This window comes from Oreochromis niloticus, linkage group LG16 (assembly GCF_001858045.2).
Source record: "Oreochromis niloticus isolate F11D_XX linkage group LG16, O_niloticus_UMD_NMBU, whole genome shotgun sequence".
Taxonomy (NCBI): domain Eukaryota; kingdom Metazoa; phylum Chordata; class Actinopteri; order Cichliformes; family Cichlidae; genus Oreochromis; species Oreochromis niloticus.
Genome location: NC_031987.2, coordinates 18,031,813 through 18,058,833, shown reverse-complemented (window position 1 = coordinate 18,058,833; position 27,021 = coordinate 18,031,813). Strand labels below are relative to the sequence as shown.

The window sequence follows — 27,021 nt, the reverse complement described above, 5'->3', positions numbered from 1 at the left end:
TAATTAATAGTTTAACATTTTTGAAAAAGTTAAATATGTATTTCTCAAAGACTTTGGTCAAACGCATTCTTATATCTATACGTAAAATATTTAAGTGGAGCCAGGAGATGTTTAGCTTAGCTTAGCTTGGTGTAAAAATTATGAAGTTGACTAAATGAACACCATCCATCCATTCATTCATTCATTCACTTCCGCTTATGATTTCCAGGGTCGCGGGGGGCGCTGGAGCCTATCCAGCTGTCATAGGGCGAGAGGCGGGGTACACCCTGGACAGGTCACCAGTCTGTCGCAGGGCCAACACACAAGGACAGACAACCATTCACACTCAGTGGCAATTTGGATTATCCAATTAACCTATCCCCACAAATTGCATGTCTTTGGACAGTGGGAGGAAGCCGGAGTACCCGGAGGGAACCCATGCAAACACGGGGAGAACATGCAAACTCTACACAGAAAGAGCCCGGCCTGATGGCGGAATTGAACTCAGGACCTTCTTGCTGTGCGGCAACAGTGCTAACCACCGTGCCACCGTGCTGCCCCCAAATGAACACATTTTGTTAAATCAATACAAATATAAGTGTTGCAACTTTTTTTCTAGGATTGTTTTATCATCTTTATTTTTAACTTATAAAAGAGATACACTTTGGACTGTGTACTGACGCTTTGTTTAATGGCACCCGTCTCACCTGAGTTAGCATCTCCTGCTCATGCAGGAGCATGAGTTTGCTGGCAGATCCCTCAGCTCTCTGCTCGAGCATCAGAGAGAAGTGCTCGATGCTCTTAATAGATAGCTTTTCTTGCAGGGTCAAAATGACGTCCTATCATATAGACAATGTCACGGTTAATACAACAAGTAAACTGTGCAGATGTAGCAGCTTTCTCATGTGCAACTCAGTGTCATAACTATAGATCATTTTCACAGCTTAGCTCATGCAAAAAAACATGAGCATTATTGAACAATCAGAATTTTTAACTGCAGTAGAAGAAAAATAATTTGGGATAGCAAAAAAAGCTAATTAAAATTCATTTCTGCTTGGAATCATACTTTCACTTGAAAGGTTTTGAAGGCTGTGTTGAAGAGAGGATTTTGCACTTTATAATGTACATTCAATATTTAAAATGAACATCACTTAAGGTTACGCAACAGCATTTCATAGTGAAGGGGCGTTCTTCCACCACCTACCTTAATGGATGTGGTGCTGTCAAATTTAAATGATTTAGTTTGCCCGTTTTCCAGGTACACCTTCAGAACATTTGGCATGAAAAGAAGGGAGTTGTCCTTCACAGTTTCCTGAGGATATAATATAACATACGTGATTAACAGATTTGACTTTTTCTAAGTGAAAGTTAGCTAATTTGATAATCCGCTGTGGTGCATTAGTTGGGGTTGGGTGGGAAATTTTTAACTGGAAGACACACTCAAGAATTAAATGTCAAAATTAAAAGGAAATCAAAGAAAAGATAAAACATTTTGAGAAACATACTTTTATGAGGTGATAAAAAGAGATTCACACCACCGTATAGAATGAATGTACTGCCAGGAAACAGTTGACTTAGCTTTATGTAAAGACTAAATGAGGTAAAAGTAAACCTGGCTCTGTGCAAAGGTAACACAACTTCTTCCACCTACTTCTATAGCTCGCTAATAGCTGTTCATCTCACAATAGTACAAAGACTTCAGGAGATGAATATTTCCCAACAAAGAAATGAAGTGTAACATAACACTCTTTAAAAAACGTATCAGTTTTACATTGTAGTTTTTGAATATTTAAAGCAAAAAGGAGGTAACTTGTAAGTTGGCAAGATTGTTTTTTAAGGTAGAGCTTCTTATTTCCGGCTAAATGTCACTCATAAGCATATGCATGATAGTCACCCTAACGCTTTTTTGTTTTTTTATTTCAAAATGGTGTGCCAGCTGTTGTGACAAATATGTGACTAATGATGTTTTTTTTACATTTAATTTTCTCTTCTATAACATTTTTAAGCCAACAGAGTTTTGGCATTTAGAGTCAGAATAATACTGACATTTTACTCTGTAGTTTCTTTTTTCTCTATGTCACTTACCCAACAGTGTTTCCCCTTTTTTGTCAATGTTCTGTCTTTCAGTCATAAAGAATTTAATTTTACAGTTTGGGATTTATAATATCTCTAAAAAAAAACTTCCAGCCTTAAGAATTCAAGTCTGCTTCTGCCATCTTCTATTCAAAGCGTCAATGTGTAACAAATGAATTAGTGTTCAATGTGACTTACTGGGACCTGTCCATTGATGATGACCTCTTCAGCGAATCGGACTTTAACAGGATTAGTCTTTAACTTGGCCTTTTTGGCTGCACTGATGAATGCCGATTTCGGTGACTTTTAGAGGAAAAGAAGGGGAAAAAACAGGCATTAAAATGTGTGTGGTTTTTTTCCCTTCACAAAATTCAAGGGCATGCTTCCTTCTTGAAACATGACACCCTCCTATTACTCTCTCTTTGATGATGCAATTAAGGTGGCACTGTGCAAAGGGATAAGAGAGAGGACACCCTCATGTCATTGAGCCTGCAAAGAAACCCCTGGTAAACAGAAGTAATTACAGACAGGATTATAAGAGCTCGGTCCTCAAAGTATTGTACACTGTTTTTCTGCAGCCGCAATCCTTGCTGTTCCTAAAGACTTGTCGTGTTCAGGACTGAGCAAAGTGAATAAACAAAATGCATGATGACTGGATGAAATCTGAACGATAATAAACATTACGATTACTGTTTCATTGTATACGGTTTTCTACCACACAAGACATAGCACAGGTTATAGTTTATATTTTGATTTTTCCTTTCCCTTGTTGTGAACATGCAGTGACGGTTTGGTCTATTTTTGGAGGGAATTCAAGCATAAATCCATTCCCACTGAATTATTATGTGAACTGTAAACAAAGGCCGAATATATGCTCCTGGCACTGTGTGTTCACCGCCATCTGGTGCTCTGTGACTCTAGTAAATGCTGGAGTGGCAGGTTCACATGAGGTTCTGTGAGGATCTAACACTACAACATGAGAAAACTTGGAAAGATTGCAGCAATCAGACTCCCTGTGAGTTCACTGGGCTCTAACACTTAGCCCAGGCATTACTGATGCTGTGCCAGAACTAACATATGGCATGATTAATGGCTTGTTTGCACAGAGTCAACAAAATAATCACCTCCAAATGCACATATAGCCAAGTGGAATGTATCGGATTTCATTCATAAGGAGGACAGGGAAACTTACTGGGTACGGCTGAACAACAGTTAGCAATATGGACTCCTTGCAGCTCCTGCGGGATAAAAGCAACAAAAAAAATAATGACAGGTTAAGTTTCAATGAATGCAGTTTATGAACAACACAATTAACACAGTCAGAAAAGAGCAGAACAAACACAGTTTCAAAGTGGTGCACCTGGCAGTCCTGTCTTGGCACCATTGTGCTGAGCTTTGCTGCAGAGAAGAAGCCTATTCAAGGCCACAGGAGCTGTAGAGGAGTGGCCACATGGGCACTTTTCCCTGTACTAATGTACTGTTTACAGACTGCAGCACAGGTCACGCAAGGACCAAATGCTCACTGCCAGCTTCTCAGCTGTGTGAATGAAATTAATCTAATGAGACGCTTGAAGAAACAACAACGCCAGCATACAGCTAAATGAAGCAGGTGGCTAGAGTAATGTTATATTGCTTTATCTATCCAGCTATGATATGTGATTTTTGAGCATATCAGAATAAGATAAAGAAATACAGTGTTTGGTATGCTTAGAGTGCTTTCTTGTTATTTGCAGTTATATACAGTATCTCCATAGGCACTAAACTGTTTTATATATTTTAGAGCAGAAATTGTAAATAAAGACATTGCAATGAACTACAGTATGTCAGTTTGTACAAAAAGTAATCAATCCTTGGATGTTTGGGTGTTTTTATTAAAGTTAATTAAGAGTGCTGTCATACCTGACAAGGTCGATAACCCTCTCTCTGGGTGCTGAACTGACTGCCTCATCATTAATCATGATGATCTCGTCCCCTGGGATCAGTTTGCCTTCTGATGGACCCCCTGTCAAAACACACCAAAAAAGACTTAATGGTCCAAACTTTGCACGGTGCTACCATTGTTTTTTTTCCTTTGTTTTCCTGGATTCCTGTCTCGGGGCTCAAAGCTCTAATGAATGCTTTCTCATTGAGGACTGTTCAAATCAATGAATCATCGACGTAAACTACAGCCTCACTGGGTTTTCCTCTTAGCCACATTTTAGGAGGCTTTCATCTCGTGTTGATATAGTAACGGTCATGGATTGAATGAGTCACTGTGTTGTGGTAGAGTCCACTGTGTAGCTGGATTGTGCTACCTGGCGTGACTGAGCGAACCACCACAGGTTTCTCACTGCCTGCTACGAATCCAAAGCCAAGCACTGGGTCTCGCCTCATCTCCACCTTCCGGGGCGCTGGCGGTACAAACTTGTCTCCGTCCAGACGAACTTCCTCCAGGGAGTTGCTCTGGGAGACGTGGCTGTGGGGATAAAAAGGAGGTTAACTGTTTTTGTCAGGGCAGGTTGGTTTTGATTGATCATAAATAACTGTTGCTGGTTATTAGTAATCTTGACATTTTTGTAAAAAATAAATAAATGCAATTTACAGACCATAAAAATAAGCCAGCAGATTAATAGCAGCGTCTCTAATTGTTAAATGCTTAATATAACCACTAAAATGAATGTTCTCTGAGAAACAATGACAGCTCTTACAGGAGATAGCTATTGAAAAATTAAAATGGGAGGACAGACATCAACTTCACTGTATACAAAACTGTAATTTCTTCCAAGTACCCACAATGTTTAAAAACAAAATGCCACATATTGTTTCAGAATAAGGAACGTGTACAATGCTGCAGAAATAGAGCATGTGGGCGATGCTAATCAGGCTCCAATGTTTGTATTCTCACATTGCAATGCCTCACAAAGAATCTGTACTTCTCACACCGTTGTGTTAAATGTGTTAAATAATAGGCATGTGTTTCCTTGCCAGACTAATAAAGACCCAGGACAGTTATAATATAGAGTGCCATGTCAGTGAATTTTCCTCCAGACATTGCTTTTTTTTTTCTTACAGCAATGTTCCATCCTTTGTGATACAGTCGGACACTGTAAATACTGATGCATTGGAAGAACAAAATATTAGGTCTTACGTAGAGTCTCATTCTTTTGCATGAGTGGGGGCTTACTCGTCTGGCAGAATTATGTCGCATTACCTCTCTCGAGCATGAAATACTGTAGCAGCCAGTACGTTTATTACCTGCAAAGACTCATGCAAATTTAAAGGGTTTAGGCTTAAACATGAATTTATTCTTATGATGTCATGATGTTTAGATCTATAATGTTTAGATCTATACTGTATACTGTGGATGCACGTTGTGAATGCAGTTTTTATGGTTTGTCTGGCTGAGAACATTGTTAGAGTTTAGCTAATGGGCCACCATGATTGAGAGTGCTGGAGTGATTAATCTAGCCTGCTTTCATTATTCACAGGGGTTGTTACAGTAAAATATTATATGAAACAGTTTGCTGTAGCTCTGCAGTGCATCCAAAAAAAGCTTAATTCAGAATACATGTAGGCTGTGAACCTGCTCAGCATGAGAAATGGTGTTTGATTAGTTACATAGCTGCAGTAACGTACCATTTTAAAGCAATAAACTTTTGTCGTAGATGACAGGCGCACAGTAAAACAGTTTCATTTTTAAGATTTACTAATATTGCTACCATTGATAGCTGGCTGCGAATCAAGACTCTAACCTTATCAAACGTTTTGCTTCAGTTGCCATGGTAAAATGAATTTTCTCACTCTTCGTAAGAGAATCATCATTATATTAGCTTTTTGAACTCAAAAGATGTGAAAAGCCAGCGTGTACGATTCACATATTCTGTGATCAGATTTAAAAAAATTTTTTTACAGTGTTTCTCTGCTCTCCCTGGCTGCAAAAGCAGCAGCGGCAGCAACTCCATATGGTGCCAACAATGTTGGTTAATTAAAGCTGTGGGCAGACAGTGTGTAATTCACAGTTATTCTTGACACATGTACTGTTCACCAGTAAATACTAACAATTAATCTTTCACGGCACAAAGACACAGTGAGATCTGTCAGTTGCATTCCCAATGCAATGAAAAGGCAGCAACAGCAAGTTGCTGACAAGTTCAGAGATGTTAAATGACTGTCAACTGATATTTTGGAGGTGGAGGATTCAGCTGCTTCTTCCCAGGCTAATTAACATGTGATGTTCCATTAGGGTGAAATTCAGCTGCTGAACGGATAACAAAAGATAATCAAAATGGCTGTTGTGTTTTCTTTGTTTGTTTGTTTGTAGTAGTGTAGTCCTAAACTAGAATTGAATCCTTTCGCGTACCTTTACACAATATTTCAGATAGAGAATATTTTTCTACATGAATTTGTAATTCTAATATAAAAGTCTATAAACTGGTTCTATAAATCATTCTCAATGGCACACTGATTCACGGTTGGTCAAGATTTTTGTATGATTTTTGTTTGTATGCACTGTATACTAATTAAAATGAACTGTGTTAATATTATGCTGAGGCCATTATACATGTATTTGCAATTAGGAGACTATCCTGATTGTTTAAAAAAAATAAAAATAAATTACAGCTTTAAGTCTTCCACTGGCAATTAAAAGTTACAAAACCAACCAACATACAGTTATCCCACATTATACTCTCTCAGATGTTTTAATTACAAAATCAACAGACTGAATACCATTTTGCATCTACATTTTAAAAATAATTGATTAAATGACCAAACAAACACAGGGACCTCTTGTCCTGGTGGTGTGATACAGTAGTATTGGCAGGCAGAACGACTGTGGGCAGAATGTGCAAAGTCTGATGTAACAAGACTGAAAGCTGAAGCTTAGTTAAAAATAATGAGTCCCATTATGTCAACTACTTGTATCATGGACCTGGCCATTTTTTTCTAAAATCTATTTGCTTCTGCACAATCATTCCACGTTCACTTAAAATCATTAAAAGGGCAAAACTATTCCGTTATTTTATAGCTAATTAGGAAAATGTATCTGTCACATCTACTTCCCTAGATAGGTAGTCTTTTTAAACAGAGATATTAAATTTCTTTGTACAGCTTATTTAATACATTGTATTTCAGTTTGCAAGCATATAATCTTAAATTATTATACTACCTCCAGTGTACTCCCACGACTCAAGAGTATAGAATATTCCATAAATTATTAAGTGATGCATTTAAAAGAAATTCAAATAAGCTTTTTATAAACTGCAGCATTTACAAGACTTACGAATTAAGTGTATGCTGTCCTCCTTAGCTTCTTAACCTTGAAATTTCACACATTTTGTCCCTGCCTTTAATACCCCAAAGCATTGACTGAAACATTTTGTCTGTCATCATATGACAACTACAGTTATTACATACTGTATCGCAAAACCCTTTGGATTTTTAAAAAATGGCCAAGGAACATTTAGTTTGAATTTATGTGTCAGTTTTATCTCAGGAATGACAACCTCAGCAGATTGTGCACAAATCAAAACCATATGGACCTGTGCATTCAGGAAGAATGCTGCCGCCTCCTCTCCATGGCCACCTGCTAAACATGGCTAGAGTCCCATTGTGCGGACAGCCATGCATCCACTGGTCTGTAATCATACCCATTAGCTGCTAGTGTAGCTCTACCGCATAGTGCACAAGCTGCACTGTGAGCTTTACGGAGAAGAAGATAAACAAAAAGCGACAGCAAGAAATGCTGGGCCGATTCTCACTATTGCAGTCTCATTTTGGCCTAAAAGGTCATCAACAAAAATCCCAATAACACCCTCCCATCTCAGGTTCAGTTACATGAATGAGTTAATGTAACTCATTTAACTCTCTCAGTCCACTTGTGTCAAAACATATCCCTATATTGTTGCAGCTGCTTTAAATGACATGACATTAATAATTGTGTGTCAATCTGTTCATATTGTCTGGTAAATGCTTTATTCATGTGCTCATCCCACACAGACTAGACATGTATTCCACTGAGAAATACAACAGTTTAGCATAGGCATCTAAGAGGCTTGACAAACTAAGATAGGCACTTGATTATTTATGAATCTTCCTTAAATTTAGAAAGGAAAGGCTGGAGCCAAAACAGCCTCCACGATCTGCCTCTTGCAGACACACTCTGCATCCTGCACTTTCACTGCTCCTTACTTCTTATATAACTCCTCTGACATCACGCTTCTCATGCTATAACCCGTGTGTGACAAGCGCATACCTCCTATTCATATATTAAATAAACATTTGTTATTGTTTTTTCCACAACTGGAAGACGTATCTGTATTACAAAACCTGCTGTCCTAATAATGTACTTGTTACATTCCATAATATTCAATGAGAAGAATTAAAACTCCTATGAACAAATGAAAGCAGAGAATATTTTTCCAGAAACGGTTAGTATAGATTAGGTTAAAAGCATGTCTATTTTGTGTTTTGACGAAATAGTAAAAATCCCGACCAAATCAACATAACAGCAACACTTGTTACACCACTGCACACGCAAACACATGAAGAGCCAGTGAAGAGTTTCTTTTTACCTGTCAGTACAGATTTCCACAAGTGCCAGTTAAGAAGGATCAATTACGCTGATAACACTATAACCCTGCATCCTCTGAGGAATGTGAAGACTCTCAGATCAAAACAAGCTCCTGCACAGGTGAATTTCTTCATCATCATCATCATCAACAACAACAACAGCAGCATGCACACACTTGCGCTCTCAAAAGCCCTCTTCTGCATTTGGGAGACTGCATGAGGAGTATTGTGGGTGTGTGTGAGAGCGTGAGAGAGAGTGAGAGTAGGCAGGGGCAGAGTGTGCGCAGCAGCAGAGGGAGCACAAAATCAGTATTCTGAATGCACAGATGGAGACAGTGTGGAGGCAGTGACGTGGCTGGAATAATCACAGGTTGGCAAAGCGTCTGAAACATCTGGAACAGAGTGAGCTCCCCCTCACTTTCTTTAAACATAGGGCACTTACTTGATGTAGCAGTCACGCCCCTCTCTGTTGGTGCCCATGTCCCAGCCATTTGGGGGTCCCTGTGAAGCACTCCAGGTCCCTGAAGGGGGCGGCCAGCCTGAGGATTTGGTCCTGTGGCTGCAGAGGCAGAAAGAGGAGTCAAATCAAGCTTAGCGTGACTTTTTGTAAATCATTTGTGGTGTCATTAAAACCTGTGCAAAAATGGTCAGATCGGCTAGTCTAACGGCAAAGTAACTAAAAACAGTATTTGCCAAAGAGATTTTTGAATCTTAATAGAATAAATAAATTGCACAGATAACAAGCGATTCAGCCCAAGTGATAAGAGATTGTCCGATTCCGGCGTGATAAACAATGTTCCATAGTCACGGTTCACTCAGTGCATACAAATCAAATTAATTACGTAAGCTCGACACACAGGCGGAGTTGTCATGCCTCACTCTTGTGCTTTGAGAGGCATGAAATTGGTTTTATTTCTAGATGTCAGTGCATTCTTTATAAAAGAAGCCCAGGGGAATTCTGTCATGAAGTACTTATTTGATTTGCTCAACGCCAAGACGATTTGATAAAGTTTATCGGAGAATATAACCGGCCATAACCGCCATCCTCAAAACAGTTCATTTTAGCCTATTATCTGAAAGACAGCAGCAGTCTAAATCTCGGTTTCAGCTGATTTTCTGATTCTTACCAGCAAAACAAAGTTCTGCACAATTACAAGTTGGCAGAGTGAAGGTGTTCACGAGAACTGTAATTGGTCAAAATGCTTCCATCTGTCTTTTCCTCTGCATCGCATTTCTTTTGTTCCCTCTATCTCTGTCTTTGTGTCTGCACACTGGTGATGGTATGAAAGCAGTGGCAGTAAGTTATGTCACTTCAAAGGCTTGTCTGCCGTGTAACAGGGCTCTTCGCATTCATTATTCAAAGCCCCTCTTTCTTTCCCTCTAAATGTTTCCCCAGTTACTGTACCGATGATAATAAAATGCGTGCGAGGTGTGCTTGTGTCTGTATGAAAGAGTGCGTCCTAGTGGGTGTGTGTATGCACATGTCTATTACATGAGATCTTAATAAAGTATTACCATTTCATCAACACGTGTAAGCTGAAAGAAAGGCCACAAAACACTGCAAAGCTAGTTGGTGCAAACAGGTAGTCAACGACAAAGTAATGCAATAAAAGCTGAAGCACAGTTCTCAAGTCAGCTAGCCTAATAAAAACACACATCTGAGTGCTGCTGGATGCATTAAGTCATATTTAATTCATTTCAAAAATTGAATTCTGCAGTGAAAATGGTGTTTTTCCTTTGGGTACCGCATTTTACATCTGCCTGCGAACACTGGTAGCAATGTGATTTACTTTAACAATACAGTGGTGTGTTTTGGCGTTATTAGTGTTTCCACACAGATATGGATTTATTTGACCTACAGTACATTAGCTGGGAACAGGCCTCGATGGCGTATATTTAGAACATTTCCTGCAGCTCATATGATGTGTGTGGACACAACTAGATACTGTCTGACGCTGTTGGAGCCACCTCATTGACGAGTCCTCCTTGTACCCACCATTGTACTAGCAGCCATTTTAACACAGGCATTATCTGATGTTGAAGATTTATACATTTTTCTCAGGAGATGTTCAAAAAATCCAACAAGTGCATAATATTGTAAAACAATGATATTCTTTCCCAACACTACATCTTCAGCAGTGATCTGCTTGACATTTTTTCCAAAGGTCTACGCCACAATAAAGTGTATTACTTACAGTTCCAGATGCGGTGCCTTCAAAATATATGACTGAAGTAATGATTTGCTCCAAAAAATCCATTTCCTAACTCTATGCCGCAATGTATCAGCAGCATAGTGATAGATACTGTGATCTTTGATTTCTTTTGTCTGCAGACAGGAGGACCATTATGCCACTATGTCGCAGCGCTCCAGCTTAACAAAGCGTCTGAAAAGGTTCACCCACTGGTGGACAGTGAAACTGATCTTCCTCACTGAGCATCAATAAATAATGCCTGCACAGTCACATCGGACTAAGTAATCAAGCGCTAAGTAGGCAAGCCATGCTGCACAATTCATGAACAGGTTACCCAAGAGTCAGAGTGAGGACAATTAGAACAAGAATTTGGGAGGCAAAATGTAGTTCCTGAAGGCTTTCTCGGAGCATAAATTGCACTAAAACCACAAAATGCACAGAGGCCTTTTTTGTATTTTGTGCATGCTTTTGGATTGAGCTCATGTTATTGGATTGAGCTCATATAGCAGCCAAAAACATTTTTTAAAAGAGCGCCAAAGGAACACTTAAAAGGAATGGGGAAATTAGGCTCTCCTCATGAAAGTCTTTGCTAACACAGAAAATAACATCAGGGTTTTATAATCTAAACTAGATAAATGCAACAGAATGTTCCTCATTTGTGAATTTGTCTTGTTTTCAGAAATTAAAAGAACAGATGTTCCAGTCAGTAGTTGAATTGTTCTGTCCTGGTGATGGCAAAAAGATCACTTTTCAGTGCCTCATAAAAAAAGCATGAACAGCGTGACCCTTGCTTAATCACAGTAGTTCACTTTCACTTCATAGAAGCATTCCAGTGTTATATGAATGCTGAAGTCCTGTTTATTTATAGACAAGCCACAACTAAGAAGAGCATTCCAACACAGACATTCCAGTTAGTTTAAATAATTTACTTTGACAATCTTGATGAGGGTTGGCTATGTGAAACCACATTCTGGTGCCACACGTGGGCCATTACGCATACAGAGAAAAAAGAAAAGTAATTATTCATAAGGTATTATATATACATATATATATATATATATATATATATGGATGTGTTTTTGCTCTCACAAGTCTATTTTGCAACAAAGACTCCTATTTGGAAGCAGCAGCAAAATGTTACTGATGTTTATGTGCCGTTTCCCAGGGGGCCCGAACCTATTGCATTTCCTTTTTGTTTCCTACACATTTCCCAGCATGCACCAGGCAAGAGAAAGCGAATATCCCCAGGTTGAGAGAGCCATACTAATTTCCTTTGCATATGCCATCTTGAATAAATCATCACATTGTTCATCCAGTGCAGCCAGATTAGTGTGATACAGGGATTCTGTCTTACAGCATGTACTGTATTAAAAAAGCATTTTTCTCTCAGCACAGCGTTCAGCATTTTCTGTCAGATAAAGACTCTTAAAGACACAAGTTTCATATATTCCCACGATCAAAATGACCTTGCTAGCAGCATTAAAAAAATGTAAAGGTAGAGCAATTAAAATTTGACATCACCTTATTCTAAGGTCAACAGTCAATCTTACAATAAGTGGGTCTTTTTGTTCAACTCTTCCTGCTTGACAAAAAGGGGAGTGTTACAAATATGATTCGAGGCACACTGTGAAGAGGCACTGATTCTGCTTTCTCAGTGCTCTTGAATTAAACAGACAGTTATGCATAGATAGACCACTAATGTGATTCTGTTTGGATATGAAATCAGTGGAGAGACAGCAGACGAGATGACCATCTCCTGGGAGAGAGCCCAGGGAGTAGAGCAGAGTGGCTCAGACAGAGTGGAACCACTCTGATTAAAGGCCCTATTCCTCTGCTCCTCTTTTAGAGACTCCTTCCATCCTGCTGAGGGCACTGCCTCTTGTTTCAGTAAACATCTGCCCTCTGCTCGACTTGCCAAACCACCACCTTGGCTCTAATTCTTTGATCGATACGAGAGCACAAAAGAGCACGGTCCAGCCTGTGATTTATATTGTGTGCTGCTGTATATGCATCAAAATTAAAATGAAGGCTATTGTTATGTAACTACTAATCTTGGAGCAAACTGCTCGCTTTTATGTACAGAAATGTTTTCTTTGCTGCTCCACATTGCATCTATTTGACGTCAGAGAAGAAATCACTGTTTTTCTACTCTGCAAGAAATGACTTTCCCATGACCACATCGCATTAACGCAGCCAAAAATCAAACTGCCTGGGTGATTAAAATTTCTTCTCTGTCCCATATAATGCCATTATACAATAATATTGAAATTGTCTGCACAATAACACTCACTCCAGAATAAGAGTGTCTGTTTTCCCCATTACTCTAAATGAATATTGTATTTCTGTGTTTGTCTTCGTAAGCACTGATATTGTTGCCATGGGCAACCGCACTATCCTGAGCAGCTCTCTGGTGCCTCTATATAGAAACGTTTTTTGGTTAGTTAATCTCCTCTGGGTGGGTATAAAAAAGCATCTGGGAAACAGCCCACCCACTGTGATCCTCCTGCTATGTTACAGTGAGTAAGGGAACCTCGATGTCCCGCTGTTTACCTGTTAAATGGCAAAACACCATTATCTTACAGAAGAGCTACTATTTGAAAGCTGGATATAGTCTGCAGTAGCACTTAAAATATAGGAAACACAGAGCATATCACTAAATATCATATCAGAATCTTAATGTGCATGATTGCATACACACAATGCATTTCCCAGCCCAGCAGTAGACCTTACTACATTTGATTGAATCAGTTGAAATGATAAATCCAGCAGTAAAAGATATTCAAAGCTAAACAAAGAAATCTGTGTTTTTTTGTTATTACACTGCTTTTCCCCCAGCCATCCTTTGTGCTACAGCTCTCTATAGAAAACATTAACCAAATATAGTGATGAACTTACCCTGTGGGTGCTGAACTAGACATGAATGCTCCTGCACCTCTTTGTGCTACTCACTGCTTTTACGCTAAAAGCTCTAAAGCACGCAACATAATAAATAGTTGCCTAAGACCTCATCCACCAGCCAGCTGGCTACCATTTCTGACCCAGAGTCCTTTCTGCTCTACTCTTCCCTGAGAGCTTCTGATTTGAACGCTAAGTATGACAGATCTTTGGGTCTGTGTGTACGCTGATGAACATTTAGGCTAATCAATTTGTGTCCAGACCAGTGATTTCCTGTGGATAAAGTTTGCAGTCAAAACATGTTGAACAATGGCTCACATTATAGATTTTTTTTGGCAAACACAGCCAGAAAGGATCCAAGTGAGCAGCACAAGCATAAAGTCACACAGTCCAAGTAAATTAGCTTTAGCTGTTGTTCTGCATTACTTGGGTGCGGGAAAACATGCACATTTAATGAACATAGCCATCATTTATATAAGAGTGACTAAATATAGCTCCAACAAGATGCAGTGAACAATATTCTAGATGTTTTTTTCATATGTGAGCATGCTCAGCAAACAGCTAGATATTGCTGTACACCTTTTAGCAACCCAGTTGATTCAGGAAAGCCCTGCCTGCCTATCGCTGCTGCTTATATTTAGAGAAAATCAAAAGTGTAACTGTATTACAGGAAAATAAGTTCTTAATAGCTAAACAAAAGCAGCAATTTCAAAGAGGACATTATTGCTTTGTATCTTGTTACAAAACTTTAAACAAGTGGAAATGCTAGCTTGATTTTTAAAACAACAGAGAAAGAAGAAAATGAAAGCTATATCATCCTTTTGCTTCTGACAGCAGACACATCTGGGGGTGTTGCAAGGCAGGAGGAAGAGACAATGAGGGGACCGTTGCCTTTCTTGTAGCTCTCTGAATAAATATAGAGGGTTTCGCTGTGAAATATAGACTCGTGCTGACTTAAATTCCTAATGGTAGATGAGAAGGAGACAAACATCAGCAACAACAAAGGGAGGGGAATGCTTCTGTAGAAGTGGTAACTCATAGTCAGGGTTAGCATTGTGTGGCATTATTAACAGTGACAGGATGCAGTGATGGTGGTGGTCCACTGGGAGCCGCATCATTGCTGCCATGGAGGGATACTAAATAGAAAGCAGTGCTTCCGTACGACGATGGAAAATCACTGCTACCTGTTTGATTTCCAGCTGAAATGTTATGAAAAAGGGCCTCGTAAATAAACCGACTACTGAGGTGCAACGCTAGTATTTTTGATGCATGTCTTTTTCCATAAACAAAGAACTAATGAAAAATTGCCAGTGCAGTTCAGTGATGACTCATAAGTGAAATGATACGCTCCTAATATACATTCCTGTGACACACAGTATCTTGTTTAATGTATCTTGTTTGTGATCAGCTGTTCTTCTCATCAGTGGTCCGTGGTGCCTCTAATGGAGCCAAATCCCCTAGGAGGATTAATGTCCACTGGGGGAGATCAACTCAGTCTAGCAGACCCATGTGTGCGCAAGGTGAGGTGTAAGCCCCGTCGACGAATGAATTCCTCAGGAGTTATTTTAATCTATGCTTTGCGTTATCATTGCTTCCAATGACTTCTTCTAAAACAAAACCAATATGAAACTATGGATCTGTCACAAATGAAAATGACCCACATGAAGGAAGTAAACACGTAAACCGAAATGTGCTGTCTTTTAATTTTAATTGCAAAGTGTCATGATTGAAATGTTCTTCCTGTTCAGGCCATATGTATTTTGATTTCAAAGATAAAAACCACTCATATGTAATAACTCTAGGCAGAATTAAAACATTTGAGAAAGCTATGATCAGTACCCTAAACCGACTCAAAATGAAAATGACTTAAAACTCTGCTGAGAACTAGCAATCACTGCTATGACTCAATTTCCTGGAATATTCTGAAATTTTGCAACATCCTCTGCTGATTCTTCTCATGTTTCATAATATCTATGATTACCTTATATTACATAATACTCGAGCAGTAACCGTGTCCAGTGTCTACAATGTTTATGAACTTAGATACATACAGTTTAGACACATGAATCGCATCACCAATTGCATCCACCCCCACTGCCATCTCGCTCACTTGCTCATTCATTTCACATCATACGTGACTGCACAACTTGCTCTCTTGAACAAATCAATAACTCAGCATTTTTAATACCACTGTTCAACATGTGATCCCTGTGTCGCTCTCCGAATCATGCCTTTGAACATACAAAACGCCGGCTGCTACAGAACGAACAGGCAAATCCACAGACTGGCAAATTCATAGCAGCATTGGTTGGACTCACCCTGACAGCTTTGGTATCTTCACAAAGCTGAACACATCCATGTGTGCTGCAGACTGCAGTCAAGGCTACAGATTCACCATCTACTTCACTCCGGCCCCATTATCCCTCACACTCTTTGGCAATAGAGAATAAATAATTTAAGGGGGAAAAAGTGGAGCTTCCACAAGTCAGGAGGAGAGATTAGTCCTGTTTTCTGTGCTTCTGCATGGCTGAGTGATTGCTGTGTCCTCGCCTCAGCAACACAAATCCATAGCCCATGGAAAAGGATCTGGCAGCGCAGCTTCCCCTGGTTACATCCTTCAAAGCATGCCTCTGTTAGCTGCGTTAAGCCACCTTCATTTAATTTCCATCGCGCTGGAATGATGTGCGGGAGCCGCACAGTAACAACAGCTTTGGAGAGAGGCAGAGAGAGCCAGAGCGAGGGGCAGAGGGAGGGAGGGACATGGGTGGCGGTGGTTGTGGGTGATGAGAGTGAAAGAGAGAGGAAAGAGGAATGTGAGAGGATTTGTGATGTTTGTGTGTGTGCTTAGTAGCAAAGGCACAAGAATTTCTAGTTAAGGATGGATCTGGATTCTAAGAATTGCTCGAAAAACAGTCTGATCAAGCTATGTGTGGGTCTTTCCATAAAGCGAGAAAAGGTTGAAAAGATTAAATAAAAGCCGGCAACGCATCATGTGCACATTATATGCAACAGAGGAGTAGCAAAAGCAGCTGAAGAGACGGGAGGACCTCATGTGTCCCCTCCCCAGATGAGGTCTCTGCATCACAGCTGCACATTATAATTCCTATACTGTACAGTTCATTTGTTTTGACCTTTCAAACCAGTTCAGCAGCTAAATGCTCACTCTAATTGATGCAATTCATGTGAGGTCAAACATTTTAACATTATTGTCCAATACAAATAAATAAAGAGTTAATATATTGGTCTTAAAAGAAGAGCATGACTTTAACATGTCATGATAACAGGATCTGTCTTATGTTGTTAATAATGCCCAGAGTGCCGAAGCAGAAGGCTGTTGGAATTTCAAAGGGTTGAGATGTTTAAAAAATGCCTCAATGCCACATATCCATCGCATTTGCAGATCACCACAAGGTCTAGTAACCCAAGGAGGAAGAACTACTCTTCATAAATGAAATACCTCAGATCAAGCACCTCTATTGAAAACCACCAAGAGCCAATTAGCTTTCTCTCTGATCCAGAGAGGCCTCACACTTATTCATGCGGATCTGAAAGTTTGGATAAAAGAAAATAGCCGTGACAGCACAATTTGCTGTTATCGAGATCAGTAAAACATGCATTTTTGATGTTAGACAAGACCAACATCAAATATATTATATAAACACCTGCTAGCATTAAAAAGAAAAAAACCTCGACAAAAGTAAATAAACTAAAAATTGCCCAATTCTCTGATTTTCCATTTTGATCACAGTATAGTCAAAAGGATCCAGGAGTTAAAAGGAGAGAGTCTTCTATCTAGTTCACTGCTCCGAGCATGAACTAGAAAATCGGAGAATAAAAAACAGGTAATAAGAATGGCAGGTAGTAAAGGATAAATAAATGCATACACAGAATACAAATACTGTTTGATTCTAGTTGAGAAAATTCATTCAAGCTACAACTACCAAGTACCAAGGATCCTATATTAAAATGCCACAACTTATAAGGCTCTTCAGAGTGAGTCAGTGTGCCTTTGCTGAGAGTGATACATAAAATAAAGAATGTTGTCACTTCCACTCAGGGTCAGGCTTAGGCATGTTTGCTGCCACAGAAAAGATACAACTTAATGGATAGAAATGGGTGAGCCTCCCGGTGAGTGAGAGTGAGCCCAGGTGAACTGCTGTTGATCTGAATATCTACTTAAAAGTTTTAGATTTGAACATCCATATAGCTGTTTTTTTTTCCTTTTGGCATTTTTGTGCTACTTTGTCATAAACCATCCATCTAAACTCCACCTAAAGGAAAACAAAGAAAAGAAGAATGAAAACCAAAAAAAAGTGCTTTGCCTATGATTTTTTGATCTATCTATCTATCATTTCTAAAATGTTACTGTTACTCTGATTCTGAATTGTTATAAATAACGTGGACTGAAGCATCATGAGCAATCCAAACAACATTTGGCGGATGATACATGTCTGAAAAAATACAGCCAGTCCTTTTTTTTTTGGATAAGATGGTAAGGATGCACTGAAGAGCAGAACAGAGAGCGTGTCTGACAATTTGCTTCAAATTCAACTGCAGTGTCCTGTGGCACAAAGATTGAGAGACTCAGCATATTTTAGACAGTTATGTTTGTCCATTTGGGTTTGTGGCCCAGAGGCCAACACGAGTGGCAGAGGATATTAGGGTCAGACAGAAGCGTGATATAAGGCGACTATGGCTGAAGCTTTGACCGATAAAGCCCCGCTGCCCTACTGATCCCTTGCTCCCCCCCTCGCTGAGTCCCTTTTAAAACAGCTGATTTCAGCCTTTCTGGCACACTTGGCCATTTAAAACCTTCACTGCTTTAATTTTGTAAGTACTGCCTGTGGACGACTGCCTTAAAAAATAATAAAAGTAAAACCACTAAATGTTGCAAATTATGCTAGATAGCACAGGATTTCTTAAAAAACATTCAGAATACACTTTTTCTGGATACAAGGTAACGCCTGCTGTGACATCATGTTTTCATGTTTTCTCATTTTGTACAGTGCAGTGATGTGACTGTGTAGCCTCCGCTACCCTCTGAACTTCGCATTAGTGCCCTCTGGATCACAACATGTGTTTGAGCAGCCACTACAGCAAACTGCCCTTAGACCAAGCCCTCGTCTGCAGAGTTTGGTTTGTTTGTGAGTGTTTGCCTGTGAGCCACCTCAGAACCTCAACTTTCGCAGTCTCTTAGTGCGACACTAATTACGCCTTGGCTGCGGATGATTTATTCAGTGAATTAAACAGCTTTTAGGGGAGAGTTTAAAGATCTGAACGCCGTTTTGCTATGAATATTCAGTGGTGTGACTAATTGGGATAAGAAGTGAAGTGTTACCTGGCTGAGTTGTGCTACGCTTTGAAAAGATTACGGATTTGGTTTGCCAGTTTCACTACACCTGCTGATAAAGTTCAAAGTAATACTTGGAGGCTGTCGCCTATTTTGTGTGGAGTGAATAAAGCTGCATAATGGGGATACTGCCAGTAAGCTCATCACCATAGTTATCTGTGTGAGTGGTTAACCTGCAGGTTATTAAAACATGTCTTTGTGGGTCAAGGGTAGGTCATGTTTTGGTGCATCCATTTATTAAGAACCAGGTCTGAAATGTTTGCGGCAAACTTCAGGGACTAGATAACCACCTCCAGGCCTGCTATCATTAACACGAGAAGTGATATGTTAGATTAGCCTGAAAACAACTGCATATGAGGCCACTATGGTAAAACAAACTAAAGAAAAACAAGCTTAAATCAACCGTCCCCTTAAACTTTTAGGCTCAGAGGTTTTTAAGGAGCTAAATTATTTTCTTTACTCATACTGTATTTTTGAAAACTTCCAATCAGGCTTTTGGGCCCATCAGAGCACAGAAATGGCTTTAGTAGAGATAGAGATTGTAAATGGTGTTGGTATCGACTTGAATAGACATAAAAAAAATAAAAAAAAATCTGTCCTTGTTCTACCTGACCCCAGTGCAGGTCACAGTTGACTGTATTCTCATAGCCGGCCCACAGACAACAGGTCCTAATTCACAGCCAGATAGTATTTTGTATCTGCTCAAAAAAACATCCCTCAAAAAAAAAAATAAACCCATCAACTATGACATATGGAAGCTTGTTCTGTCGCTGTTTTTTTTCGGTTTTTTTTGTCTGTCCAAAGCCCAGATTTTGGGTTAGTATCTTGAAATTTCAACTTAATCAGTCAAAACGTCATGTCATATAACTGATAATTCAGAGTTACACAAAAGTAAGTCTACATTTCCAGAACCTTTTTTGATATAATAAATCAAAAATGACTTAGCTTGCAATTTCTTTCTTTTTTTCAGTGTTGGAAACAAACTTCCATAGTGACACGAGGCTCGATCCTAGGACCTTTTATTTTCACCGTTTTTCATGCTTGCTTTCTGGTGTTGTCATCAGAAGACGTGCAAATAGTTTTAGATTTACGCCGATGATTCCCAACTCTACATTGCTGTTTCTCATGACACTAGAAGCTTTACGGATTCCTTTCAGATGTTATTTTTTTCAACAATAATCAGAGCTTACTTCAGCTCAATGAGGATAATACAACAAGATATTTATCACTGGAGCACATTCAGAAACAACTGAAGTCCCAGGCAATCATTCACAGACACCAGGTGCTATCATAGGCTTCCAATTCCTAAGCAGTGTGACTAAATACCAAAAAAACAAAAAACACAGCAGGAAAAAGCACGCATCACACCTTATTGAAAATTATTACACTGAACACTTGTCTGTCTAAATAGCTCTTATTTGCAGTATCACTTAGTAGTTCCTAGGGTCCGGATGCCAATGACAAGGCTGCTTTCAGCCACTGTGGCTCTAATATCATCATTTTTACTGGAATAATGTGAACGTATCTGGAATACATGACACCGAACTTACAGAACATCCTCACCTGAACCTTCTGCAACTTCATGGAGCTTTGAAGTAAGTTTAAGCTCATTATTTGGACTTTTAGGCTCCAAATTTATCTTTAAAAAATGGTAATGTTGCTCTGTAAGTGCTGGATCACGTTAGTTATTAATTGCCATTTTAGCCAAAGTCACGATATTCTGATACTGCGTTCATGGCTTGCTTTCAATGACTGCCCTCAAGTAACCAAAAAATGCAGGTTTAAATTTTTCAGTAAACAAAGCCAGTGAGTAATTTCCATAATAACATGACCTCTCAACTGTGTGGACTGAATTCATCAAATATACTAAAGTTTGGCTATAAAGAAGCTCTATTAATCTATGAGGAAACTGCAATTACATAACTTTGTTTAGCACCTGTTATACACTGGCATTTGAGTGGATAACCACAACCAGCTACTGTCACCATTCTAACACAAAATACAAAGAAGTAAAATAAAACATTTTTATATAAGTTGTAAACACTGTTTGTTTTTCACACCCATAGAAATATGACTGAAATGTATTGGTAAAAAGTAAGTTGGCCAACCCATGACCTTAAATCAATACACAGCAACAAGCACAATCAATTCTTGAGTCAAGAAAAAAGCTAAAAGGCAATTAAAGAAATGCCTTCTAGAACATACAAATAGTCTTCATCTTTATGATCACACCAACCAGTTCTCACTGACATATAAAATACTAAAAAAACACACCAATCCACAGCACTGTACTCACTGAATAACAGTGAAGATGCCGAGTTCATTTTCATCTGGGTCCATTGCTGGTGACAACTCTAATCAAATTTAAAGCAGTACTTGTTTCTGTTTTTCCTGTCCAGGCCTTTTAAGCCTTCTTCACTGATGCGTGCTCCCGTCCTTCCTCCTGACTCCAGAGTTTCTCGCTGCTTGATTTGGATTTTTAATAGTCAACTGCACTCCGGCTGACTAAGCCATTCAGTTATTATTACATACAGTGCCCCTGTCCAAGTGAGTGGCCAGTGCCCTGGAGGCGGAGACCGAGCTTGTCGCTTCTGCCTCAGTAATGAAATAACATCACATTGCAGTCCAGTGCACCAGAAAACACAGAGAGATCAATGCTGAACAGCTGGGCTCCAGTGGGGTGCTGTGCTGGTTAAAGCTGCCTCGATGAGCAAGGCTCTCATGAAAAACATATTTCGTTTGGGTGATCACACCTGTGGTGTTTTCATATTTCATCCTTACTTGACTCGTCATGGCAAGTTAAGATTTTCCAGTTTTTCCCGTTCACACTGTTATAAACATCACTGCTTGCACTATAGTCTCAGTTTACTACGAAATTACATTATCTGAAATATTTATCTTATCCCTGTTTGAGGCATTTGGAAATGGCATGTGTTTTATCATCCATGAGAGCTTAAAAATTAAGCTTCAAGCATAATCCAAACTCTATCACTAGCTGCCTGCCAACCGTCACCCTTAACAGAGCCTAACCTAAATCCTATATAAACCAGTGAATTAGATCTTAACCTCAATATTATACAGTAGCACAGTACTGTATTATTTTCATCTAATATATCCATTATTTCATTATTCATACTAGTCTTTCCTTAAAAAAGTAAAATAATGTAGCCTGTTAAACTGTGCGGTGTTTTTGTTAACATTTTAGGCTTTTATAGCATTTTCTCATGAAGCCACTGCATTGTGCTGTCATGATAGTTCACGCTGGATTATACCATGTTGATTCTCTCATGCATGAATGGCATACACAGTCTTCCATTAGTTATGAACCGAGGCACGTGTCTTTGCCTCTGCAAGCAAATGGAGCTGCTTGCATAACACATCCCATGGCATGTACACACAGCGGTCTACTACAAGTGAAAGTTCAGCTTCCTAAATAACAACAAGAAAGTGCAACAGAAAGTCTGGGCCTGTTTTTTCATAAAAATATTTCTCTCTATATATATATCTATATATATTTATATATTGCACCAGATTATTGCTGTAGTTATGTGTGCACAATGCCAACTGTGGACACGGTTTCTGTTTATGTATATCAAGGATCTAGGCACGGCCATATGGCCAGGATGGAGTGCTGTGTCGAGTTAAAGCAGACAAAAGCAGACCTTTCTGTGAGATAAATACCACACATGAATCCATCCAATCATGTGGCCGAGTGCTCGCCCTTGGGCCACAGCGCCATGCATCAGTGGCCTGTTTTTCCATGACAAACAGGCCGCAGCACTTAGAGTGGGGACAGGGGATGTGCAAAGTGCAATGACCCTGCACAGTGTACATGACTAAGAATCACATTTAGCATGTTGTCTTGGGGTTATAATTGGGATGATTTAAGATGGTGATGATAGGCAGTGTGCTTTCTGTACTCATTTGATTTATTGTGCTGTTCACTGAGTGTGGGTGGCTAGCCCATCTGATTTCTTAGAACAATGTGAAATGCCATGCTCCTTTGCAAATTGAACTGGCATCTTATATGACTGCAACATTTAGTTTTTAACAGGCAAAAAGCAGCCTAATACATTTTTGCATTGACATTGGCCTTGGCAGAAGATTTGCTCTGCTAGTGTCCTTCTAGTTATTTAGTCCAACAGACTTAAGCGAAAAGCTCTAAAATAGGTAAGAAACAAAAAGTAAAATCATAAAATTCAAACTAAGCAAAAGGTGCAGTTACATCTACAAGCAAAAGACCCGAAAGTGGCACAAGTTGGTTTCCAGTCCATCAAAGCAGATTTTGCCTCACATAATAACAATGAAAGTGACTTTTTCATTACTTTGTGGAGCAGAACAAACAGTAGATGCATTCATTTGCATAAAATGATGAGAGTGGCTCCATGCAGAACAAAAATCATATTGATATAATAAAAACAACTGCTTGGCTCAACCTTTATGTTGCAAATCTATTTGAAAAAGTTGTCAAGCGCATTTTTTCGCGATAATGTGATTTACACTATTTGCCTGCAAATCTGATTTGTTATAATTATCTACATTGCCATATTGCCATGCCACAGGTAATTCATCACAATTAATTAAACAAATTGAAACGTTATTAAAGGGAGTTGGACAAAGCCCTTGTTCTCATTAGGTCTAAAAGACAGTCTTGTATTTATTTATTTATTTTAATTACACAATTTAACCAATGTGCCTTGTCAGTAATACAGAACATTTACAACACCAGCAGCTATAAAAACAAGTTGTTAAATATACTCATGCCATAGACAGGAAGTACACAGAAGTCAATCGCACTCAATAAGATCCCAGGATATCACGTTCCTCAAATCAGATAGCCACTCTTGTGTCAACACACAACAGAAGCTCCTCCCTGCTGCCCGGGGAGGATAGGATTCACAGCACCCAGCAATTATCTGTAATGTGGGAGAAAAATCAATGTGCCCATGGAAAGCTGCTAAGGTCACCAAGCTGACGCTGTCACTTGAATCAGGAGCTCAGTGTTGCTGCAGGCTGGGCTCCAAGCCTCTAGGCCAGAATTTGGGAGCGCACGCATCATTTCTAATGCCATGGATTAGGGTAATTATTAGCCTGACAATATGCAGCATAATTGGTTTTTGCATGTGATCATGGCTGAATGGAAATTTATCAAAAAAAATAAATTCAGCCATTAGTTACTACAGTTTGAAATATAACTCCCTACTCAACTTTTTCAATTAAGTTACCATTGTTCCAAATAAACAATATGTATAGTACTTTGAATGCTATGCATATTAGAGAATCACTAGTTTAGTTTTCATGCCTCAGTCCAAAAGAAGTTACACATTACTGCAGGCAAAGTTACACCTGACAAGATGTACTGTCAACTATTTATAGCAGAGTGGTTTGATTTGATTTGTCAGACAATTTTCTGTAAGAAACTTAAACCACAGTCAAGTAGGTGACATATTTCAACCCCAAATAATTTGCACATAAACTCATGTATCTTTTGTTAGTCACAAAAAAAGTGAAACAGCACTTGACTCACCTCTTCTGCTGCTGATATCTATCCAAACTGCCACCAAAACAAATTTCATGTCTGCCTGTTTTGCCAATTTCCATGTTTTCTCTCTCAGGTATGAACTCCCAACTGGAACAGTGTGAGTGTGCCCTGTTTGTGGGTGACAAGATCCTGATGGTATGCTAAGAGGAGGGAGGGGCAGGCCTCCTTGAAACATTGATAGTCTGGCGTAAATTCTATTAACAGCAACACGATATTGAGAAGAATGAAAAATCAATACCTTGTGGCCAGTAATGTTTGAAGGATCAGGCCGAGTGGAAAAGTGAGATGGCATGGTGTAGCTGTAATGCAGAGACTGCTTCTGTAAGTGGTTAATCAGGTGCTTGTCTGACATCTCGATTGCATTTTCCTCTCACCATTACGCCCATTTTCTCCCTTCGCTGTAGAGAAGATGTGCTATTAAATGTAAGAGATGGTAATCTGAGAAATAATAAAAGCCTCCAATCTGATATAGCTGCACTATTCTAAAGAGATTAAAAACGACGTGTTGTCTTCCCTTCTCGCGTTTCAGAAGACAAACGAATTTTGCTTCACTTCTGTGCCAAAGGCGTCAACACTGGGGCTGCATACCCATGAGCCATGTACACGTTTGAATCTTAAAGAGCACAGCACAAAAATGATGGGGCGTCCACGATGACTCGATGAAACTTTTGCATGCTGCAGCTTTAAAGTGAAACCTCCATTTTTGTGTTTTAACCTTAAACAAAGGAAACTGGATCTGCACAGCTGTAACATAATCACATAGTTTCTCCCCTCTGCGTCACAGGCTTAAAAAAAAAAAATCCTCCACACTATTAGAAATCTGTCTTCCCGTTTATGCTCACTGACAGCTAAACAATAGTTATCATAAACAGAAAGAGCAAACGCACCATTTCAAAAGGTGTGACTCTATTTTTGGTTTGTCCCTTTTGGACAGGCTGTCACTTTAATGTGGATTAATAAAGGTTCATAACACAGTGATGCCACTGGGTGCTTGAATTAAACATGTGCTTCACAGTCCACCAGCACAGACAAGTGACAGAAAAGAGTTACTGCAGTAAGCTGAATTAGACTTATTATGCAATGTTTATGTTTTTGTATGGTTCTTAGATACGAATGTGCAGAGTTTATCATGCAAGAATTTGCAGCAAAACTTATCCATTTCATGTTCTGCAGTGTATTTGATTCCATAATGGTTATATCATAAAGTAATTCCAGACAAAAAAAGAGACACATTTGCATTTTTTTCCAACAAAACGCAAAACTGTGCAAAATATAAATGCCAAAAATGCGCTGAACCCCTGCTTCTTAAGAATTAGATTGAACAGAATGTATTAGCCCTGTAAATGCATATTCATTTGCTATTGTGATGTATTGTGTTTTATAGCATCTGAATATACCCCCACTAAGTCAGAATACACTCTTGCATATTTAGGACCCTAAAAAGCAGCTATATTGATACATTTCTATCTTGAAAAGAGAATTAATTTAATTTAACTGCATATTAATATTTTCAGTTGTGTTTAATCAAATTGCCCTCAGCTAACCTGAGGGTATGTGATATCTCGGCATAAATATTCTATACAATCTGCACTTGTGGCTAAAAGGTTGCTAATAAGTAGTAGATAATTTGTGCAAGGAAGGCTAGTCTGTCCAAATACAGTAAAATCTCCATATTAACAATTAGAGCTGCGTACCATGCCTTTACTCATTTGACAAAGTGAGTAATTTAATGCCATCTAGTGGTCTGCTGTAAAGTTCTTGTTTGTTCAAACCAAATAAAGCATATAATCTCTCAGCTCTTGCCATGCTGACTCATACAATGTGGCACATTCTTGTACACATAATTCGAATGCTTCCCATTTAAAGTCTTTCTTAAACAACCAGTAAGCCTCAAAATACAAAACATATTATTATGTTTCTGGAGTTTAAAAAATTCTGCACTGTGTCCTTCAAATTTTCATCACAAATCTGAGAAGTCAGTACTACAGAATCTCAGTGACCAACGTGACTTAAGTAAAGAAGTAATATAACTTGCTCTTTTGTGCATGGATGTAAAAAACCTAAACCGAACTGTGTTTTGCCAGGTATTCCATAAGTCCACACAGCGTGTGTGACCTAAACACTTACACTTTACAAGGTTAGGGCAGTGTAAGCTGCATCTATCCCTCTGAGAAATGACAGAACGGGAAGTCTGATGAGAATCTGCAGGGAGTCTTACGCCAAACCACGCCACCACCAAATAAGTGGATCAAACGCAGGGCCGCTCTCTTATCACCACTTCCCCTGTCTGTTTGGTGGGCTCTGGTATCTGATCGGTCCTTATCGTGCCCATACAGTGCTGGTTCACATGTCATGTTATCACACAGGTCCCTTCCCCGGGGCTCCCACAGGAAGAGCCTGTTCCGAGGGCACTGCATGCCATGTATCTCAGCTGCTTTATG

General features: G+C 39.2%; 1 protein-coding gene across 5 annotated transcripts in view; it reads right to left on the bottom strand.

Annotated features, from left to right (window-relative positions):
* frmpd4 (FERM and PDZ domain containing 4) overlaps window positions 1-24,948 on the bottom strand; it is a 34,229-nt gene extending 9,281 nt beyond the window's left edge. The window contains exons 1-8 of one of the 5 annotated variants that reach the window (XM_025903944.1): window positions 24,819-24,948; window positions 9,044-9,160; window positions 4,347-4,507; window positions 3,952-4,054; window positions 3,245-3,290; window positions 2,251-2,355; window positions 1,184-1,291; window positions 687-818 (exon numbers count right to left, since the gene is read on the bottom strand). In XM_025903944.1, the coding sequence (XP_025759729.1) occupies window positions 687-818; window positions 1,184-1,291; window positions 2,251-2,355; window positions 3,245-3,290; window positions 3,952-4,054; window positions 4,347-4,507; window positions 9,044-9,081 (693 nt within the window). In that variant the 5' untranslated portion in view covers window positions 9,082-9,160; window positions 24,819-24,948. Of the gene's footprint in view, window positions 1-686; window positions 819-1,183; window positions 1,292-2,250; window positions 2,356-3,244; window positions 3,291-3,951; window positions 4,055-4,346; window positions 4,508-8,603; window positions 8,845-9,043; window positions 9,161-16,006; window positions 16,476-21,334; window positions 21,559-24,818 lie in introns of those variants that run through there. The other 4 variants (XM_005460036.4, XM_025903945.1, XM_013264246.3 and 1 more) reach the window with 4 other exon arrangements.
* Window positions 24,949-27,021: the final 2,073 nt, after the last annotated feature.